Source organism: Gouania willdenowi, chromosome 20, assembly GCF_900634775.1.
Source record: "Gouania willdenowi chromosome 20, fGouWil2.1, whole genome shotgun sequence".
Lineage (NCBI taxonomy): Eukaryota > Metazoa > Chordata > Actinopteri > Blenniiformes > Gobiesocidae > Gouania > Gouania willdenowi.
The window spans coordinates 7,448,694-7,472,333 of NC_041063.1; the positions used below are offsets into that span (position 1 = coordinate 7,448,694).

A 23,640-nucleotide genomic window follows, 5' to 3' on the forward strand; every position below is an offset into this window, starting at 1 on the left:
AAACAAAATGAATTTTAAAAGGTAAAGTCACATGTTCTTTAATAAAGTAGGACACAAGTTTGTAGGGCAGACACTACTTATCTTAATCACATTAACATGCTGCTAAAAAAAGACAATTAAAACATGATTTTCTGTGCATGTCTTAAGATATGAACGCTTTCAGTTTGTTTTATTATTGATAAATTAATACAGTATGAGGGTGTTTTTATTACCCACACTGCACCGTTAGCTTTAATCCCATTTAACACATTTTAAATCCACTTCACTTGAGTTACTGCAGGCCTCAGATTGGTTGGTTGTTTGACCCCTCGCTGGGTTCTAATTGTAGAGTTATGTACATAGACTGTAGCATAAATAAATAAAGGGAATTAGCAGTAACACAAGTGTGTTATTTAAACAAGTGTCAGATAGCTGCAGACGTTAGCGTTAAACCTAGTGAGAGACTTCCAATCGCTTCACTTTCCATCCACACTTACCTAATATTTTACCAGCTCACAGTATATTTATACTCACTATGTTTGATAAAGATACAGCCTGACACCCAAGTTATTTCATCCATGATCCAGTCTGCATTTAAAAAGTAAACCTACACAGAACAAACAGCAGTACCAATATTTTCCTAGGTTACAGAAAACAAACAGAAAACGCGGAATTCGTGTTCAGAAATGGAAAAAGTATCTAAAAATATAAGTTATTAATGCAGAGCTTCATCTGAAGTGTGTTTTTAATGTGTTGGTTCAGATTATTATGACTGCATTTAAATGTGAAAAAGCTCTGGTACAAAGACAGGGAAGGGAAAAAAAGAAAGAAAAGAAGAAAGGGAAAAAAGAAAGAAAAGAAAAGAAAGAAAGAAAGAAAAAAGAAAGAAAAGAAGAAAGGGAAAAAAAAAAAAGAAAAGAGAAAAGAAAGAAGAAGGGAAAAAAAAGAAAAGAAAGAAGAAAGAAAGGAAAAAAAGAAAGAAAAGAAGAAGAAAGGAAAAAAAAAAGAAAAAAAAAAAAAAGAAAGACAAAAGGAAGAAAAAAGGGGAGAAAAAAGTTATCTAAACTCTAATGTGAAAAGGCTCTGGTACAAAGACAGGAAGGGTAAAAAAGAAAGAAAAAAAGAGGAAAAAAAGACAGAATAAAGAAAACAAAGGACAAAAAAGAAAGAAAGTTGAAAAAGAAGAGGGAAAATAAAAATAAAAAAACAAAAAAATAGAAAGAAGAGAAAAAAGGAAAGAAAAACATTCTGAAAAGGAAAAAGGTATCTAAATACTAATGTGAAAAGGTTCTGGTACAAAGACAGGAAGAGTAAAAAAGAAAGAAAAAAGGAGTAAAAAAAAAGCAAAAAGGGAAAAAATAAGAGAAAAGAGCTCTGAAAAGCAAAAAGGTATTTTAACAAAGTGTTATGAACTGGTGATCAGTTTATCTGGTGACACATCACAGCACTCTGGTTTTAGGTAATTAAAGGTTTCACTGATAATGTTTTGGCCTTTGGGATCATATCATTATTACACATTTCTATGGGATTTTTCCAGTTAAATTATGGCTAACGTCACTTTTGCTATGTCATTTCTGCATCTCGGTTACATAAATTACCTGAAACTTATCGAGTGCTGAATTAATTACAGTAGTTGACTTGATTAACTAGGGCTGTAATGAAATAGTCGACTCAAGATACAATATGAAAAACGATATTGGGCTCACGATACAATATAAAAAAAAGGAAAAAATCCCAATGAAGAGTAACAAATGTTTCTTTATGAAAAACTATTTGACTTTAAAAGTGTGCGTGTGTGGGTGTTTCCAGCATCACAAATGTGCCAATCTAACTGTTTTTATTATTATTACTTCTCATTTGTGGAACATAAAGTGTGTTAATGTTTAGTCTGAGGGCCTTATACGTTGGACTTTCTATTCATTAGCTCCTCTTTCAGTACTGCACCAATGTTTGGACCTGTGTGGGATTTAATATGGCTGTTGATGTGTTTCCCAATCATGCTGTGCTCTAACTGTTCTATAGCTTTGACAAACACCTGAGAGTGAACATAGCACTGTTTTCACTCCATGATCCATCTCAACCTCTGCTTAGAACAGGCTTTAGTGTCAGATGTAAGGCTGCAATGATCGTTTATTTTGACTACAAAAATTAGTCGACGCGGATTTTAATCTTGTAAATAATTGATCAAATCCAGCCCGCACCCACTTCCTGCTTTATTTCTTTCTGCTGCAGTGCCTTACATTGACAGCTAGGAACAGTGCTGCACCACCAACTTTGTACAAGAGGAATGGAGGAAAGAGGACCTAAAGCTTCAGAACTTTTCACTAGAAATATCACAGTATTGATTAAAAGTGCCTCGATATCGTCGTGATTATGTCGCGGTATAAAACAATGAGCTGTTGTGCTTAAAATTACATTTTTCAGTTGGCTGTAGCGGACATTTTAAGAGTAAACTACAAGTACAATAATGCATTGCGGCGTCATCACAGGTTACAGGGGGTTGAGCAAATGGCGTGCAACATTGCGAGGTCAGAGGTTAAAGAAAACATGGTGGATGGTGGCAGCAGCAGAGCGATGTAGAAACGGAGGCGTTTGAAGAACTTGTGCATGATGCAGCACGGCTACAAGTCAGAGGTGTGGAAACATTTTGGTTTTACCGCATCAAGGTGGACAATGTGTAAACACTGCTAGTGCACCGTGCGCTACTCGTCAACATGAGCAGCCACTTAACAACCCAGCATCCAGAAAAGTTGAAGGATTGAGTCAAACAAGTAATCCAGTCTAGTCAAAAAACTCTAAAGGAAGCATTTAGTAGTAATAACAAGATACTAGGGGTGTTGAAAAAAATCGATTCGGCCATATATTGCGATATTACGTTTCTTGGATCAAATTAAAATGCATCCATATCGATTTTTTTTTTTTTTTACCTTTATTTAACCAGGAAAGTCTTTTCCACTGAAGGAGACATTGTAACTGCACAAAGAAGTGCACTGAAACCTGGGCATGTTGAACAGCTTGGGTTTTTTCAATAAAATCTAAAAAGAAAGTACTAATTTTCTGCATCTATTTGTTGTTCTAGGCATATACCTCAGTTAAGTTGCACTGAAGTCAAAGTTGGTAAAAAAGCCACAGTCAGATTGTATGTTATTTTTTTATTTTAAGTTGTTGGCTCATGGCATGATAAAGCCAATGTTTTGAGTGTAAAATATGCCAATAAAATATATTACATACATAATGTTCTCATGAAGCTGTACACATTTACAGATTAGTTGTTTCTTAAGTCATATATATTAAAAATCGCAATAATCACCTTATACTTATAATATTGGGATATATCGTATCGTATCGTATCGTATCGTGACCTATGTATTGGGATACGAATCAGATCACCAGATGCCAGGCAATACACACCCCTACTGAAGACATTACGTAGTTACACCCGTGTGTGTGTGTGTGTGTGTGTGTGTTATAAAAAGAGCAGCTTCTAATGTTATGAATGTAAAAGTATGACAATAAATACTATCAAAATGGTGAACAAATTCTTTTCTTTTTAATGGTAATCATTCTTGTTATTGTTAGCATTGCTGCTAACTGTGAGCCTTCCTGTAAAACTGTGAGCTTTCCTACAATATCGTAATAATTATTGATAAAGTTAATACCGTGATTATAACGAACCGTGAGATTTAGATATCGTTACATTCCTACTTTTTACCAAAAACAAAGCAGCGAAAAACTTTAAGTGTTAACTCAGAAATACCACCCTTTAAATATTATTTTCTGCTGATACTAGTATTTATTGTGAACAGTAAACCTCTTTAATTTATTGTCAACTATGTGATTATTTGGATAACATTAATTAGACATGTAATAACTAGTCAGGATTCTTTCAAACAAGATGATATTTCTTATTTCATTCTTTGAACTTGATTAAAGTAAAAGGAGCTCTGTGATTGGTTTAAACTTCATTACCTCCACAACCTGCAGGTTAGCTCCAGCTTTTTAAAGTTACTTATTTACTGTCTTTGTTTTACTATTAGTACTTTGTTCAAGATAACTTACACTTTAAGTTTGTGATATTTAATTTATTTATGATTTTATTGTGATTTCAATGATATTTTATAACAACTACTCTACAATTACATGTTTTATGTGATTGTTTTGATTCCTTTGTGTAAAACATCATTGCAGGGCTCTACACTAACTATTCCAGTGGTAGCACTGGTGCGACATGAACTCAATGTTATATAAAAAATTTTTTTTTTTTAGTTAATGTATTTGAAAGGCTATAAAAAGTAACTTGAATTTGATAACACATGATCATGTGATCAACACATGCTAATTGCTCATTTCTTGCCACACATAAAGCATGCATATTTAACCTGCACATTGATGGTTAAATTAATCTGTCCCCACACAATTAAAATCTCTATTTACTTCCAGAATAGTGTTTTTGTTTGTTTAATAATTATCTTACCAGGGATTTAAAACTTAAGGTTAGCCACAGGTGCAGGAAAGTTGATGTTCTGTAGATGTTACAGGAGGTGAAGTAGGAAGGTGCTGAGTCATTGCATAACGTGATTTATTTTAGGTTAACACATTGTTATATATTGATTTTATTTGTCATTAACCATTAATAGCCTCTGTAAAAAATAACTATTTATTTCAATAGTTTTTTTTTAAAGCTATAGGGAGCCAAAGGGTCACATTAGGCCCCAGAGCCGCAGGTTCCAGACCCCTGCTCTGGGAGAACCACAGCTGAACATCTGGCCTGGCATCATAGTCCATCAGTTCTGGTCCCTCCATGCTGATTCTGATGAGCGTGTACGTTCTATCGCTGGGCTCAGCACGTTTTTCCTTTTAACCGCTGCCCTCAAGGTGAGCGTGCACTCAGTGAACGACTCGTTATGCCTGGCTTTGTTCATAGCGGACCGCGCGCACTCCTAAGGAGCACATTGGTGTTTATACTCGGCTTATTAACCGTTACATTACCAGCAGCCACGTTGCGTGACCGCGCGCCGTCTGCTCTCGGCTCACCCGCAGCGCAGAGAGAGATAGAGAGAGAGAAAGAGAAGCGCACTCTGTGGGACGTGAAGAAGCGCTCAGCTGCTCCGTCCAAAATAAGGTCACCCATACACACTCGCACACAAATATACTCGCATATGCGGCCATTTTGGTCACAGTATCGAGCCCTGCATTGGGTGCAGCTATAGTCAGATGTGTTAGAATACGGACGCTCCACGGACATGTTGGTACATTTACAGACAAGCGTTCGCTGACCGTGGCGTTTACTCGTTACCTGCTACAACCGGGTTGGGTTTTTTTTGGCAGTGGCTATACGTACGGTTGCCGTATCAATATACTGACATTCCATCCGTACGCAGCGCCCCTACATGGTCAGTTTAGGTCACGTGACGAAGACTAAACCTAACCCTAACCCTAAAAATTGTTGGGATAAGGCGCTACATACTTGTACTTCGGTAACCGTACTAATAGCACCGGGGGTTGACCGTACGGCAACCGTACAAATAGACACTTTCTATTTTTTTGGTGCATCACTACGCAGAACTGACTTATGAGTCGACAGAGAATCCACTATCTACATGTAAACATTTCAGCGTCTGAGCTTTTACGGGAAACAGGAAGGTCAAATGTCATTGTGCCGCTGGGCATTTTTTTAAACTTTTGTACTTGATTTTATATCGCCTTTTTTTCCCCATTTCTACGATTAACCTTATTTACTATGTTTTGTATGATTTCAAGAAGTGTAACAGTCAGTAAAGTGCAGGAAAAGATGATGAAACGGAAACAAAATGGAATTAAACCATGAAATAGAATTATGAAATGGAAAATGGGAGGTCCTTCCTGGAAACAATTAGCACGCAATATTGAACAGGATGACAGGTAGAAGTGGACAAATTCCTCAATTCTTCACATTTTCTAGACATGTAGAGAGATACGTTTTGCATCCAACACTGCACTGTTAAAGAACTTCACACATTCATATTTTTATTTCCAACATACATGTTTATCTGATTGTTTTATAAAACAATCTTGACAATAAAGTTGAATCTTTATAGATGTAAATATTCCTCTTAGCAGCCTGTTCACTTGGATGATGTGCTACACTTATGGAAGTTATTAAGAGCTTGTAGAGCTAAGTAGATGCTAATTCATTATAGCAGCTTTCATTTGTATGTCAGAAAAATGAGTTATGGTTTAAACGAACCGTCATTCATAGTCATAGCGCCACCTATTGGTAAAAGGAAATCAGAGGCATTTAATTTGCACAGAACATTGTAGGAAAGTTTGTGATATAATCCTTGAAAATGATCAGCAACGTCTCAACACTTTACCATTTCTGCCACATACCGACATGCAACACACCCTCGACGTGTGCCACGTCCCAACATGCGTGTAATTGCGAGGGCCCATTCATCGCTGCTTGCAGCTTTAATTATTATTATATCCAACACTAGAACAAGGGGCTAGACGACCCACTGCTACTGTTCATATGCAGATGAATCCTCTCAGCGTTTCCCTTTAGTGCTGGAATAGTATAAAATATTCTGTTCCATGTTTGTTCCTGCACTGATGTGCTTCTCTTTCTGACTGTGTGTGTGGGTAGACACTCATTAAAATTAGACGCAATTGTTACTTTTCTCACTTTCAATTTCAACAAAAACACCCCCTTAAAAAAACCGTGAATGGGCTGTGAATTCATTGAAGTCGATCTGTGAAAAGCAGAGGCTTTTTTTTTTCTGTTGCTTTGAGGGAAACGAGAAGAGGAGCGTTTTCTCTTCATTGTGTCTGACATCTCTGTGCTTTGGTCTGAGCTCCATTCAGGGCAACTTTAGTTTCACTTCCTTCCTCTTTTCCATTTCCTCTGTGTGTGTGTGTGTGTGTGTGTGTGTGTGTGTGTGTGTGTGTGTGTGTGTGTGCGTTATAAAAAGAGCAGCTTTAGGCAGCTGCAGCGCTCTGTGTATCTCATAATCCTGTGTCGTAGAAAACAAGACGACAATTGGCTCAACATCATACTAAAAGATTATGATTTCCATCAAATTATCGAATAAACACTTTTTAAAAGCCAGGGGAAACTCTAGTTTCCTGGATCAGGCAGATGTTTTTTTTTAAGATATTAGCAGTCTCTCTTATTAAAGCACAGCTGTCTTCAGAAGCCATTCATGCACGTGATGATACGTTTATGGCTCTCAATAGAGCAGAAATGTATCACAGTGAGGACACAAAGATGTTATCCTCACATCTGAGAGCCATAGTTTGTGTATTTATGTTGTCGTTTTGTGTTTGTGTCATTTTGGGTGTTTACAGGGTCATTTTTTTGTACTTTAGTTGCAATATTTTTCACTCATTTTGTGTATTTTTGATGTAGTTTTTTGTGTTTTTAGAGTCGTTTGTGTATTTTTGTTATTTTGTATAAATTTATATTTAGTTGTTTTGTGCGTTTTTCGGTCATTTTGTGTATTTTGTTTCCCTTTTGTGTATTTTACTGCCAATTTAAGTCAATTTGTGTATTTTTTGTGGCCGTTTTGTTTATTTCTGCTGCTGTTTTGTCTGTCATTTTGTGCATTTTTTCTGTATATTTTTCAATTATTATTTGGGGTAATTGTGTGTTTTTAGAGTGATTATCATTCTCTGTTTTTGCTGTTGTTTTGTATAATATTCTGTTATTTTTCTGTATTTTGTAGTCATTTTGTATCATTTTCTTTTATTCCTTATATTTTGTGTGTTTTTGCTGTGTGGAATACTATATTTCTATAAATTATTCTGTCATTTTCATATATTATTTAATTTTGTGTGTTTCTCGAGTGATTTTGTATTTATTTTGGTATATTTTTTATTTATTTTTGTATTGTTTTGTATATTGTTTTGTTAATTTTCTGTATTTATTTAGTCATTTTCTGTGTTTTTGTACTTTCTCCTCCTTTTTTGTTTCCCTTTTGTGTAATTTTCTGCCATTTGACGTCATTTTTTCTGGCTGTTTTGTTTATTTCTGCTGTTGTTTTGTCTGTTGTTTTGTGCATTTACTCTGATCACAATCTAAAGTGCAGAAAAAGAAGCACCACATTCACATATTAGCCTGTGATGAATTCTACGCTAATCGAGTGGCTAACCCTAGCATAGCGCAGGTTCCTTTATGTCCTCTGAGATGTTTCGATGGAGGCCAGACTTCTTTGTCTTTCCATCTCATCCATCCCAGGGGTGAGGGCCCGGTGGCGTCCCCTGTGTTATTACTGGCCAAAGATAAAGTAGCTGCTCGGGCCCTCATGAATTATGCACGAGTAAAAGGGGAAGGAACTCCACCCTTAGTTATGGAAATGTCACTTAAAGGAGGAGACAGAGGGAGGGAGGGAGGGAGGGGATGACCAGCCATTTGTGTGGTCTTCATTAATGTAACGTCACAGATTTTAAATGTGTGTAAAAACAAATAAGGATAAGGATAATCTACTAACAGATCAATATAAACCAATGATCACAGGCAGGTCTGTATATTTGTTGTTCATTCACTCTATGGATTCTTATATTTAGAGTTTCCAATTTTACATAATCGTGGAAAAACTGTTGTTTTTTTAATTGTCATTATTATTAGTTTTTTATATTTTTAAGCAAAATCAAGAAAAAAAATTGGATTTCACACATTTACGCACAATTTGTCTTCATTAACGGTTTGTCAGAGAGAAGGAAATGTCAATTCTTGCACAAAATGTGCTGTAATATGAGGCGATATGACAGACTTTACCTTTTGAAATTTAATTATGACAAACCATACCCTCACCCATATGTTTATCCCAAATATCACATATTTATACACAATTTGTCCACAAAAACGGTTGGTTAGAAAGACTAAAATGTCAATTCTCGCACAACATCTGATATAATATGAGGCGATATGATGGACTTAACCTTCTGAAATGTAAATATGACAGAATAAACCCTCATCCACATGTTTAGGGGCAATATCACACATTGCCACCATATTTTTCACTGGAAAACAGTAACTGGTGTTAGCTTTAGCATGTGTAGCTAACAGCTGGACGTCAAATCTCATGTAGAGCCTGTGATTTTCCACTTCTATACATTTTTAGATACTTTACTGTGTAATAAACTCAACTACTGTAATTAATTTTACATTTATTTGGGTTGGTTATGCTGAAATCACACCAGATTATGTCACATCTGCTCCACTTTTTCCATCTGTGGGAAAAATCACATGAAAATGTGTGACATGATCCTAAAATATATTTATGAAACCTTTAATTGGTGCCAACAAGCAAATCAAACTGTTTTTGCTGTGACCTGTCACCAGGTAAAACTGATCACCAGTCTAGCTAATACACCATCAGATAAATCTGTCTTTGTACCAGAGCCTTTTCACATGAAAATGCAGTCAGAATAATGTGAACCAACACATTAAAAAACACACATCATTTTAAGTTTTTGTTGTCATTTTTCATGAATTTTTGTTGTCATTTTGTCATATTTTTGTAGTCGTGTGTGTATTTTTGTAGTCGTGTTGTGTATTTTTGTAGTCGTGTTGTGTATTTTTGTAGTCGTGTTATGTATTTTTGTAGTCGTGATGTGTATTTTTGTAGTCACATGTGTATTTTTGTAGTCACATTGTGTATTTTGTTGTCATTTTGTGTATTTTTGTTGTCATTTTGTGTATTTTTGTTGTTAGTTTGTGTATTTTTGTTGTTGTTTTGTGTAATTTGTAGGCACTTTGATTTTTTTTTTGTCATTTTGTGTGTTTTTGTTGCTGTTTTGTGTATTTTTGTAGTCACCTTGTGTATTTTTGTAGTCACCTTGTGTAATTTTGTATGTTTCCAACATCAGCGCATGTGGTTACTTTGGTGACCTACACAATATTAGACCAAGGGCCACCAGTTGCCCATATCTGATATATTTAAAAACAAAGAGAGGAAAACATGATAAAAAGATGCTGAGCTATACTTTTTTTTTATCTCTTCTTCCCAGAATCCACCTCAGATGAGACATCTGCCTTATTTAGGACAAACACAGAAACTATGTCACACTCCGTACTCTACACTGCAAACTCAATGAGTATATATTGTCTACTATACACTATAAGTATGGTTAGGATGATGAGAGTTCCCACTGAAGTATACTTACAATCTAACCCTTTTTTTAAATCTCCTTTTTAATTAAAAACATGGAAATGGAAATTTCTCACATACATGTTTTTTGCGACAATATCACACATTAGAAGCTATTTTTTCTTTTTTTCTTTTTACTAGAAAACGTGTGACTAAGGCTGTTGTAAATGTCCCAGTAACATACTTTAAACTGCAAACTAAATGAGTATATACTGTCTACTATATACCATTAGTATGATTAGAATTCCCACTGAAGTATACTTCCAAGTTTCCTGAGATGCATCTGGAACCTACAGCGTTAAAAACCTGAGTCACACTAAGGCTAAATATCTCTGCTGATTCTCCACCTTCACTTTGAAAGTTCTGAAAACATTTGAAGTGAGAAAGTGACCAAGTAGAATATCAACATGTGCTCATTTGATCCATAAAACTCACGTAGACACATTTCACACATTTTCAGAGACCCTCCATTGGTCTACTGACTAAACTTCCTGTTAACTTCAAAATAAGAGCCCTATTTACAAAAGAGTTAAAAACTAATGGAAGACAAAAAGCGATGCTTTTATTTTGAAAAGGGGATATTTGATTTTTAGCCTGAAGTCGGTCACAGGGCCATTTTACATTCAGGCCCCAATGCATCATGGGACGGTTGAGTATGACTAGTGTGTCCACCGTGCATACTTAAGAAATGTCTCCATATATCCAGGTTTTTCTCACCCACTCAACTACCTAATGTGAACGCACTACACACTAGGGCTGAACGATTTTGGTAAATAACCTAATTGCGATTTTTTTTTTTTTTTCTCAATATTGCGATTTAATATGCAATTTTTTTTTCAAGGGCCTCTTATAATGTATTTTTCAATGAACACAAGCAATAAATCAATCTGTTTCTAAATAAACAATTTCAGATTTTTTTGAACTTTAAATAAATATAAACTATACATTTTAAAGCACAGATTAGAACAATAAAGCAAACAAGTCTGTGCTTACCTCTTCAACATATCTAACTACTTCACATTTGATGAAACATGTAAACATGTGGACTGCACTTCTTAAACACTCTCTGAACTTAACAGGACAGGACAAGAAAAAATATTTTTTTCTAAATGTTCTATTTTTTTCTAAAATGTTCTAATAATGTCTTTAATGTCCTAATTTTTTTTTTCTAAAATGTTCTATTTTTTCTTCTAAAATGTTCTAATTTTTTTCTTCTAAAATGTTCTAATTTTTTTTTTCTAAAAATGCTCTTATTTTTTTTTTCTCAAATTATTTTTTCATAAAATGTTCAAATTTTTTTTCATAAAATGTTCAAATTTTTTTTCATAAAATGTTCAAATTTTTTTTCATAAATGTTCAAATTTTTTTTTCATAAAATGTTTCAAATTTTTTTTCATAAAATGTTCACATTTTTTTTCATAAAATGGTCTAATTTTTTTCATAAAATGTTCTAAAAAAAATGTTTTCTAAATCTTCGAATATTGTTTTCTAAAAAATCCTTCGAATATTTTTTTCTAAAATCTTCGAATTTTTTTCTAAAATCTTTAAATATTTTTTTCTAAAATCTTTGAATATTTTTTTCTAAAATCTTTGAATTTTGTTTTCTTCTAAAATTTCTAATATTCTTTTCTAAAATGTTCCAACATTTTTTTCTAAAATCTTCTCATTTTTTTTTCTAAATGTTCTAATATTTTTTCTAAAATTTTCTATTTTTTTCTGTAAAATGTTCTAACATGTTACACATTACATTTACAACAATGCCTCAGTCTCCCATTTTCCAATGTAAATGTGTGATATTGTCCCAAAACAATAAAAGATGCATGTGAGGCATTTATGTGTCATGTTGGGGCTGATTTTAAATAATGAGATGAGAAAATTCAGATTTCCTTCTGTTTTAGAATGTGAAATTCTATTTTTTACGTTTCATTATCGACCTCGATCAGAAAAAAATCGATGGGGCCTAACATCTCACATGATTTCTTGGCCTGTTGCCAGATCATTTCTGCTGTGTATAAATATGAAATTAACGACCAATATTTAACTACATTAAGCGTGTTAAGCATGTTTGAGAGGAAGTTTATTGTCCTGTAATGACATCAGATTAGGGAAGAAGAAGAAGAATGTGGAAGCTCTACAACAGACTCAGGGGGAAATAGTGAAACAGGAACATTGGAGGCCTTAGAAATGTAGTTCAAAGAGGTAATAAGAATAGCAGAGCAGTTGTTGGACATACATAATAAATGGTCAGTGGCACTAATGCTAATTTCTGTGTGAGCGTAACTTCATCAGAGCAACAGTGTGAGTAAAGCAGGCAGCCATGCATAAAACAGTCGGTCTATAAATAACCCAGTCTGTATCAGACACTGAGCATCATGGGTAGTATACTATACTACACTGCACGTAGTACACAACAACCACAGGGACAGTTGTGTTGTTGTTGTTGTTGTTGTGCCATTATGTCATGAGTGACTGCCAACATCTGTTCTTCTAAACCAGTGGTTCTCAACCCCCAAAATAAAGGTACCAGAGATTGGGGGCCCTATTTATTATTATTCAGATGAATAATATCCACTGTTATCCAGGAAGTTTACTATTATTTGGGCCATAGCATAAAGTCATCTAAAAGATTTTTGTTTTAATCAGAAATAAAATGGGTTAAAAGTGAACAAAAATGGTGGTGAAATGAGATTTTAAAAACTACGAAAATTGGTTACAAGTTGCAAATTGTGGGTAATGGAATTAAAAAATGTAGAGAAAACTAGTTTAAACTTGCAAATAATGGCCATTAAAAATTGTGAATGTGTTTAAACTGGCAAATAAAATCACATAAAATATGGTGAAAAGAGGTAAAAGTGATAATAATGGGTGACATTAGGTGGAAAAGGTTTAAAGAGATTCTAAATATCTTCAAAGTGGCACAAAATGTGCATAAAAGACATTGAAATGTGATGTAGAAGTGTCAGAAATGGGAGTAATGTAGCAAACATGCATTAAAAGGAGCAAAAATATGGGAAGAAAAAGTGATGAAAATAGGTTTAAATATGGCAAGTTTGGTGTAGTTGCAGAAAAATTGGCTCAAATTGATAAAAAAAAATAAATAAATAAATCTTATCTTATAATTATAATAATATTATCTGGAGGCCCCCTCCCAGTGTCTCCCCTGACCGCATGGTTGAGAACCGCTGCTCTTAAACATCACTTCTTCTTTATCAGACGTATGGACGGGCTCCACTTTCACTTTAATCTGGTTTCTGACTCAGATCTCGGAGGAAACAGGTGATTTAAACACAGCCTGTGATGCTGTTAAAGCGACTCCATCAACATTAGTGTGTGTGTGCATGTCATTGGATATGTGTGCAATTGGATTGTGAGCGAACAGTGACTGTGTGCTTTATCGACTCTACATCAGTGCCGTTGAGTTCCAAGTGCTTTTTATGTTGTGAGCAGAGAAACAGAGCTGATTGTGCACTTTGTCACCATTACTCCATCATTAAGGGGTGAAAAAAGGCTCATTTATTGCACTTCTCTATGGGGTGCACAATGTAAACACTGGGTCTCTGTTTCAGAGACGACGTATATTGAACATTTAGCTCATTTTCCTCACATTCATGTAAACCAGCAAGTTCTATATCATTGTTAAAAATGTGTACACAGCAAAAATACATCTAAATGTAAACATTAAATCTAAATGTTAAGACTAAATGTAAAAGTGAAATGTAAATCTAAATGTTAAATTTCAATCTAAATGTAAATGTAAAAGTTAAATCTAAATGTTAAATACAAATTTAAATGTTAATCTAGAGGTAAAAGTTCAGTCTAAATTTACAAGTTAAATCCACCCATCCATTTTCAGACCCGCTTGTTCCTGTTCTCAGGCTCTGCTGGTGCTATCTCCAGCTCTCAATGGGCGTTAGGCAGGGGTACACCCCAAGCGGAGCGCCAGTCCGTCGGAGGGCAAGGCAATTTAGAGACTCCAATCCACCTAATCCAGTCATGTTTTTGGATTGTGGCAGGAAGCCGGAGGACCCGGACAAAACTTACTCAGCATGGGGAGAACATGCAAACTCCACACAGAAAGGACCCAAGTGTCCACCCCAGGGATTGAACCCAGAGCCTTCTTGCTGTCAAGTCGACGTGCTAACCACTAAGCCACTGTGCGCGAATGTTAAATCGGTTGCCAAGTGTAAAGCTAAATGTTTAAAAATCATACAAAGTGGGCTGGTCAGGGCCTGTCGATCACAAGGCACTGACACTTGGCAACGGATTAAACATTTAGATTGAACAATTAAATGTAGATGTAAAATTTACATTTAACATTTAAATTTAGATTTGTATTAAACATTTACATTTAGATATACATTTAATATCTGGATTTAGATTTAACATTTAGATTTACATATATATTTAACCTTTGAATTTAGATTTACATTTACATTTAGATGCATTTTTCATTTTACTAATTTTTAACCATGATATGGAACATGTTGTTTTACACAAATTTCTACCTCAAATGAAAGAAAAATGAGCTAAATGTTGAAAATGCCGGCTAGATATGAAAAAGTGAATAGTCTTTACATTCGGCACCCCATAGATGCTCATCCAATGTGCACTTCATCTTCATTACTCCATCATTAAGGGGTGAAAAAGGGCTCATTTATAACATTTATTGCACTTTTTCAGGTCTAATCCCAGTGCACACTCAGCAGGTGAGTGTCCACCTCACCGTGAGGAGTTGTCATGGAGCCAGATTGTGCAGATTCACGAATATTAATGCAGTCTAGGGCTCAGGCTGTCCTCTTTTCTCCAAGCAGATGGTTATTATCTGACAAGGAGCCATGTGGCCCCAGCCTCCAATCTGTGCTCAGTCTATATCTGCCTACTCAATCTGTGGGGATCAAACCCAACAACACCAATCATGCTAATCTACTCTTATTATCTCTTTTTAGACATGTACAAATTAATTTAAAAAAAAAATTTAAAAAAAAATGAAATCCTTAACTTTATTTATCCTTTTCTGTGTACCAGGCTCCATAGAAATTTCCCGCATTTTTAACAATCTTCCGTAAAGTTACGTAATATAAACGTATTTTAACAAGAATAATTGACATCACAGAAAAGGAATGCGTGAGGTTATATTACGGCATTTGTTTGACAGAAAATTAAACCAGTATGGAAGTATAACTAGTATATCTACGCGATTTTATGACCGCGCTGTTCGTCTTATTTCCACTCACCAAAACCAAGACAAAATTGTATTAAAGTAAATATTGTACAGTTGGTTTTTATTACATAATGCGCCGCATTTTACAACAACACATTGCGGTTTGTATGTGAAGCGTTTATATGATTGGAGACGTTAATTTGCTGCTTAAAGGAGGTAAAATGTGAAAATCGCGTGAAAGCGACCGAAGTCTGGCCGGAGGTGTGAGCGCCACACAGAGCCTCGTGTCCGGCGGGTACCTGTGACATCTGCGGCCGGAGGTTGATCTCCTTCAGGTTGATGGAGTGGGTCTGCAGGTTGTTGAGCAGGTGACACAGCAGGACCCCGTCCCGGAGCGTCTGGGCCAGGTCAAAAACCTGAGCCGACTCCCACGTTACCCGGTGGCTGGATGGGAGCACCTTACAGTGGATGAGCCACAGCGCACACTGCCTCCAGTACTCCATCATTGTTGGTTCTTCAGCCTCTGTAAAAGGCTTCCACTGAGCGGAGGAGGAGAATGAAGAAGAAGAAGAAATAAAGCAGGAGAAGAAGAAAGAAGGTCCTCAGCTCCTAAACACAGTCCATGTCAGAGGGAAGCAGCAGGAGGAGTGATTCTCTCTCTCTCTCCCCTCCCCCTCTCCCACCCACCTCTTCACCTCACAGCACCACTGCAACCTTTACCACAACATACATTTAACCCCAAAAACACCATCAAACCTCCTCAGACAAAGTGCATTCAATAATAACCCATGACTTTATAGATTTCAAACAGAATATTTTAATATTTAAAAACTGGCTGCTCATTTACAGGTTGGACAAATAAAATAAAGCTGCATTTCATCTCTAGATTTCACTATACAGCTATAAAAGTTTATATATATATATATATATATATATATATATATATATATATATATATATATATATATATATATATATATATATAAATTATATTTAATTAGAATACGGAGACAGAGTCAGAATTCTGAAGAAAAAAAGTCAAAATCCACAAAAAAATAATAATAATTCTAAGAAAAAAAGTCAGATTTTGGGAGAAAAAAATAAAAATAAAAAGGTCATAATTATAAGGATAACGGTCAGAATACTATGATTAAAGTCAAGAAAAGGGTGTGATTAAGTCAGAATTATTTTGCTCAGAACCATGTATAATAATAATAACTATGACTAATTAAAAAAAAAATGTTTAAAAAAATATATTTATATTTTCATCGACAAATGAAAAAAAAGGTCCAATATTTTTTTAGAATTTTTTTTTCTGAGTAAAAGTCAGAATTCTGAGTTCTAATTTTCAGAGAGAAAAAATCAGGGAATTTTGAGATTAAAGTCAGAATTCTGAGGAAAAAAAGTCAGAATTAAAAAAATCATAATAATTTTAATCAGAAATCTAAGAAAAAAGGTCAGAATACTGTGATGTAAATCATTATTATTTTGTCTCAGAACATTTATAATAATAAAAAAATACTGGACCTTATTTTTTTCTCAGTGGCTCCTAATCTTCTTCCGTATGACAATAACTATTACTAACTTAAAAAGAATACATGTTAAAAAATATATTTATATTTTCATTGACAAATGAAAAAAAAGGTCTAATCTTTTGTATTATTTTTCTGAGTAAAAAGTCAGATTCTGAGTTTTAATTCTGAGAGAAAAAAAGTCAGAATTTTTAGATTAAGATTGGAATTCTAGATTAAAGTTAGAATTCCTGAAGGAAAAAAAGGTCAGAATTCTAAAAAAAAAAATATTCTGAGAAAAAAGTCAGAATTTTCGCCTCACAGCAAGAAGGTCCTGGATCAAGCCCTGGGGTGGACACCTGGGTCCTTTCTGTGTGGAGTTTGCATGTTCTCCCCGTGCTGCGTGGGTTTCCTCTGGGTACTCCGGCTTCCTCCCACAATCCTAAAACATCACTGTAAGGTTGATTGGAGTCTCTAAATTGCCCATAGGAGTGAATGAGAGAGTGAGTGGTTGTTTGTCTGTGTTGCCCTGTGATGGACTGACGCCCTGGTCCAGGGTGTACCCCCGCCCAGCGCCCTATGAGAGCTGGAGATTGGCACCAGCAGACCCCCGTGACCCTGTAAAACAGGAGCAAGTGGGTCTGAAAATGGATGGATGGATGGAAAAGTCAGAATTTGGGGGGGGAAAAACAAAAAAAATAAACAAATGGTCAGAATTCTAAGAAAAATGTCAGAATACTGCGATTAAAGTCAGAATTATTTAAAACAATATATTGTTTTTTTCTCAGTGGCTCTAACCCATATGACAATAACTATGACTAATTTAAAAAAAAAAATACATGTTAAAATGTATATTTACATTTTAATTGACGAATGAAAAAAAGGTCAAATATTTTTCCATTATTATTTTTCTGAGTAAAAGTTAAGATTCTAAGATTAAAGTCAGAATTCTGAGTTACCAATTCTGAGGAGAAAAAAAGTCAGAATTTTTAGATTAAAATTTGAATTCTGAGATTAAAGTCAGAATTCTGAGTTATATAATTCTGAGGAAAAAAGTCAGATTTTTTAAATTAAAGTTGGAATTCTGAGATTAAAGTCAGAATTCTGAGGAAATATGTCAAGATTCTAAATTAGAAGTCTGAGATTAAAGTTAGAATTCTGAGAAATATGTCAAGATTCTAAATTAGAAGTTTGAGATTAAAGTTAGAATTCTGAAGGAAAATGGCTGAATTTGGAGAAAAAAGTCAAAATTCTGAAATTAAAGTCAGAATTTGGAGAAAAAAGTCAAAATTCTGAGATTAAAGTCAGAATTCTGAGTTATAATTCTGAGGGAAAAAAAGTCGGAATTCTGAGATTAAAGTTGGAAATCTGAGATTATAGTCAGAATTCTGAGGGGAAAAAAATCAGCATTTTGAGAAAAAAGTCAAAATTCTGAGATTAAAATTAAAATTATGAGATTAAAGTCAGAATTTTGAGATTAGAGTCAGAATTTTGAAATTAGAGTCAGAATTCTGAGTTATAATTCTGAGGAATAAAAGTCAGAATTTTGAGATTACAGTTTGAATGCTGAGATTAAAGTCAGAATTCTGAGGAAAAAAGTCCGAATTTTGTGGGAAAAAGTCAGAAGAAAAGTCAGAGACAGCAGGTGGAGTGATCATTAATAATAATATTTTTTTTATTTATTTTTTTTTTTTTATCTTGTCTGCACATTCTGTTGAAGGTTAACACTACAAGAAGTGCAATCTTTTAACAGCAATGCATATTTTGTTATTGCAATTAAATAAATTTATTTATTTCATTGCATAATTGTGACCGTCACCAGCCCTCCCTAGGGAAGGGTAAGAAATACTTTATTAAAGGGAGGGTGTAAAAAAAAGAGAGGGCAGTGTTACACCAAGGTGAGGGGTTGGAGAGGGGTGGGGAAGTTAACAGGGAAGAGGGATACAAGATAGGAAATGGAATGGGTGGGGAGTAGTCGATAGGTTTCAAGTGATGCGATGTGAAATTGTGGTTGTGTATATTGTGCTTATTGTTGAGTTATCAAGCCAGTTTGGTGACCAGTGTGCGGCTTAGGAATAATGGTGGTGGCTGTGAACAGAGGAAGAAGTGAGTGGAAATTCCAAAAAACAGGTATTTAATAATAATATTAATAATAACTTGGCCTTGGTTTAGTGTTTTTCAGTGGCCCTAATCCTCTTCCGTACAACAACAACTTGACTATGATTCATTTAAAAAGAATGCATGTCAACAAAAACTATAAAAATCTATTTATAGTTACATCGACTCATGAAAATTAAACTATAGTTTTGTCACATGGGATGAAGTCCAACCAGAACTCACATGATCATGTGATCTTACACATTGATCACATCAAATCTGACTATTGATTTACAAATATGAAGGTGGAACAATGAGAATTTAATATTTAATTCTTCTTCTTCTTCTTCTTCTGAGGTATATTCCTTCTTCTTTTCACATTGTTTTCAGACTATGGACAGGTTTACATGGTCCAGTTGGCTGTTGCACGTTACCAGGAATAGTGCACGTTTCAATAATTCCTCTGATTAAAATGGAATTTTTAATCAGGTTTATAAATGGATCAGAACATGTAGCGTCTTTAATCTCATTTCTCTGGCATCGTTTCTCTCCTCAGTTACACACAGTGATTTTCCAGTTTCTGGGTTATTGTAACTGGGATAATGGCACAGCTAACTGGGAATAGCTCATTAACAAACATGCATGCCAGTGTCCAAGCAGCACATATGTTAGATATGATGTCAGTGCCAAGGCTTGTTGTTCTTAATGCTGTCAGACACACTTTAACAACGTTAACCAATGAGAGCAGAGCAGGAAGTTCACACACACACGGAACGTCAGAATGACCTCACACACTAAAAAACATCATTAAATCATGGATAACCACCAATTATCTCAATTAATAATTATGTACTCTATCTAAATATACAGGATTATAACACAATTATTATTTGTAGTAACATTTTTATTATTAATATTACTAGTTTTAGAAGTATTAGTAGTGTTATTAGTAATAGTAGGAGTAGTTTTATTGTTATTGTAAATATTATTAGATATATTAAAAAAAACAGATAAAAAGTGAAAATAAAATTGAAGTCGATTTTTACAAAATAATATGATTTATAATATTTTCATTCATCTGAAACAATGACATTGACTCTGTTTGACATCTGCTGGGAACAGTGTTGCCATAGTTACCTTGAAAAAGTAATCTGACTACTGATTATGTGTTTAAAAAACTTATTTAGTCACTTTATTGATTACTTGATTGTAAAAATTGCAAAGTCATGTTATAACTTGCTTTATTAGTTACATTCAGCAGCTGCCGACAAACAACTCTCACTTTTAACTGTAACGTCATCAATTTATCTGCTGACAAACTAAATACATGTTTTTATTAAAAGCATAAAGACTTCACTGAGCATAAATACTTATTTTTCCCCAATAAAATATGAAATAATAACATAACATAATTGAGTTGTTGAAAACGCGACTTGTCGTTCACAAATTCCCACTTTTTTTCTTTGAATTTGTCATTTTTTTTAGATTGAAAATATTTTTTTGATTGAATAATAATGACACAAATGTGCTAACCATAATATGGAACAAATACAAAAAAGTTTACATCAATATGAAAAATATTTTCAATCAAAAAAAAAAAGTGTTCAAATGCAATATCTTTGGGTCTCAATTTTTTTTTTTGATTGAAGTAACAACATGTTGTTTTTTAAAAAAAAAAATAAAGACACAAATCTACCTCCATAAAAACTTGTACATACTGTATGTTGGACTGTGGGGAGAAGAGAACATGCAAGCTCCACACTGAATAGTCTCAGGAATTTTAACCCTCGGAGCGTCTTTGTGACCAAAAGTGACTTTTAGGGTGTTTTTATTTGTTTGCCTCTCAAAATTTCAGTCATTTTTAAAGCAAGTTGTACGAAATTTTGCCACTATTGTTTTTTTTAATTTTTTTTATTTGCTGAATTCCAAAGTCCTGTATATCAGAAGTGTATAAAAAAAATGAGATGTATTATGCATCATACTGACACTTAATAACCTCGTGGCCAAATTTGCCCCATTGACTCCCATTATAACCACATATAATTCATATTCTTTAATCATGACATATTATAATGCTTTTTCACTTAATACCTAATAGATCAAGGCTTCTACCTACCTTTTTGATGTTATAACCTCCTACCATCCAGAGACCAGTGCATAAAGTTTTAGGGACATTTCTTGCAATATATATATATATTTTTTTTTTCTTTAAAACTGTCCTTGTGAAAAAAATAATATGCCTTAAATTCAATCCTGCTATCAATTAATGACACGGTCGAGGCTGTAATATTTTCATCAAAAAATGTTTCACTAAAATACTACATTTTTAGTGTTTTTTCCTGCTGGAAAAAAATAGAGCTTCTCATGATAAAATGTCCATTCAAACATAAACAGGGTTTGAAAATGATCAAAAATGTTATGTCTATGGATAGGTAGTACAGTAGTTGAATAGATCTGATGTGGTGGAAGTAAAAAAAAATGAATGGAGTATAATTTTGTTGCACTTTTGTGAGATGGCGCGTTTGTGTACACAAAGTGTAGAAGTGTATGCATATTTAACAGAGTGCACAAGGGTTGATAAAATGCACTTACGTGTATACTGTAGATCACTAATCTCGCTTAAAATAAAAACATAATTCATCACAGTTTATTTAAATATATGAAGTGAAACTGTGTGTTTTTCAATCCAAAGAGAGCTGCATGTGTCTCATTGTGTTGATCTGATGACAGTTGTGTTACGGATGCTTTAGTGCACGCTCCACTCTTCCTGTTCAATGTGTTGTAAAAACCATTGATAAAATACATGTTGATTGTTCTGAGCGTATGAAAGTCATTCATTCTGAGTGTGTGAATATAATCTATATTTAACTACACAAAGAGAAACCACACTGTTGTTAGCTAACGCCCATTGATTGTGTGTTCCTGTGTCTCAGTGAGGCCAACCCATCGATCAATAGGCTGTGATAACCACCACGGGCCTGGATGCTGATTGGCCAGGGTTTCATCAGTGCACAGCATCAGCTGGAGGGGGGGGGGTTGGCTATGAGGAGGGGGGTGGGGAGAGTGACAAATGAAAAAGCAGCACACAGCCATCCATCCACTGCTGTGAAAGTTCATTTCATGAAGCACAAATTATTCACGTGAACTGTCCAAAATATGTCTATGTGAGCGTGCACGTAGGGTTTACACCAGGGGCCACGAAAATGTGTTTGTTTGATCAAAGGGCCACATTATTAACAGTACATTCAGGTCAGCATTAAGAATAATAATGACCAATCTGACTATTAAAGCAGAAAATAAAGAGTTTTTACAGTCATTTTGTGTGCTTTTTTTGTTGCATTTCTGTTGATCTTTTGTATATTTTTCCTGTAAAATATATGTTTTTGGAGTTATATAGTGTATTTGTGTGTGTCATTTTGCATTTTTTTGCAGTAATGTTTGTGTGTTTCTGTTGCTGTTGTTAATACTGTAGGTCATATTTAGTGTTTTTCTTGTCTTTTTGTGTACTTTTGTCTTCATTTTCTGTAATTTTGTAAATGATTTTGAGTCATTTTCTGTATTTTTCTTTTAGTTTTCTGTTAGTTGGGCTCAGTTTGTGTTTTACTGTCATTTTTGTAGTAGTTTTGTGTGTTTTTGGAGTATTTTCAGTGTTCTACTTGTGTTTTACTGTATTTTCCTGCAATGCTATATTTCTTTGTATTGTTTATGTATTATTGCTGAACAGGAACACTTTCCAGTTATTCAGTTACATGTTTTCTGGTATAAAGTAGTGTGTAAATGTGATTTTAATTAAAAAGAAAAAAGAGTCAAATAGCTTTTTCCTTTTCAGAACATGAATTTTTTTTTTTTTTTAACATTATGGGCGTAATTGAACATATTTATTTATTTGTTGCACTTGCTAAACATTCAGTCTCCTGTTTTCCGGTGAAAAATAGCAATTAAAATGTGTGATATTGTCCCAATAACGTGTCATGATTTTAAATTTAGATTAAAATTTTGCAGATTTTTGATAATCACAGAAAATCTGAGTTTCTACATTGGGTGTTCCATATGCATTTTCAATCAGTTGGCTTAAAGCATGGGTGTCAAAATACGGACGACTTTGATCTTGAATGGGCCACAGATTTTAGGTGGGAAAAGTGCAATTTTAACATCATTGTGCCCTAATTTTCAATATCAGTCCCTGCAGGATCTTCACTTCAAAACTTCTTGATTTTGTAAACAATTTTTGTGTAATTTAGAGGAATTTGGTGTAATTGTTTAGGAGAAATTGCAAAAAATATGAAAATCTTTAGAGTTGTTTCAACAATTTACAGTTAAAAATGACTGCATTCATGTGATATAAGTACAGGAAAAACTGTAAGCTCCTAAATATATTGTGGAGTTTCATTAAATTTGTGAATTTGAGAAATCTGCAACTGGATTATTTGGTAATTTACACAATAATGAATGTTTTCTCATTTCTCCTGTCTCCTGCAGGCCAAATTGGATGCTCTGAAACAGACATGGGCAATTGGTGGCCCGGGGGTCACATGTGACCCTCGGACTATTTTTTTGTAGCCCCCAAAGTAAACACACAATAGTAATAAGGTAGAACAAAAATACACAAAGAGAGAAAAATACAAGAAAATGGCAGCATAATTTTACAAAATGATTTCAAATGCATATAAAATACACAAAATGACACAACAACAAAAAAATACAGAAAATTTAGAAAATGGCAACAAAAGGAGACACATTTTTTCCCAAAACACAGAATGGT

At 34.2% G+C, this 23,640-nt stretch overlaps 1 protein-coding gene across 2 annotated transcripts in view; it reads right to left on the reverse strand.

Moving 5' to 3' along the window:
• vav3 (vav guanine nucleotide exchange factor 3) overlaps positions 1 to 15,901 on the reverse strand; it is a 159,000-nt gene extending 143,099 nt beyond the window's left edge. For both annotated transcript variants that reach the window (XM_028434415.1, XM_028434414.1), the window contains exon 1: positions 15,570 to 15,901. In XM_028434415.1, coding sequence (XP_028290216.1) covers positions 15,570 to 15,776 — 207 coding nt within the window. In that variant the 5' untranslated portion in view covers positions 15,777 to 15,901. The remainder of the gene's footprint in view (positions 1 to 15,569) is intronic.
• Between the last annotated feature and the right edge of the window lie 7,739 nt (positions 15,902 to 23,640).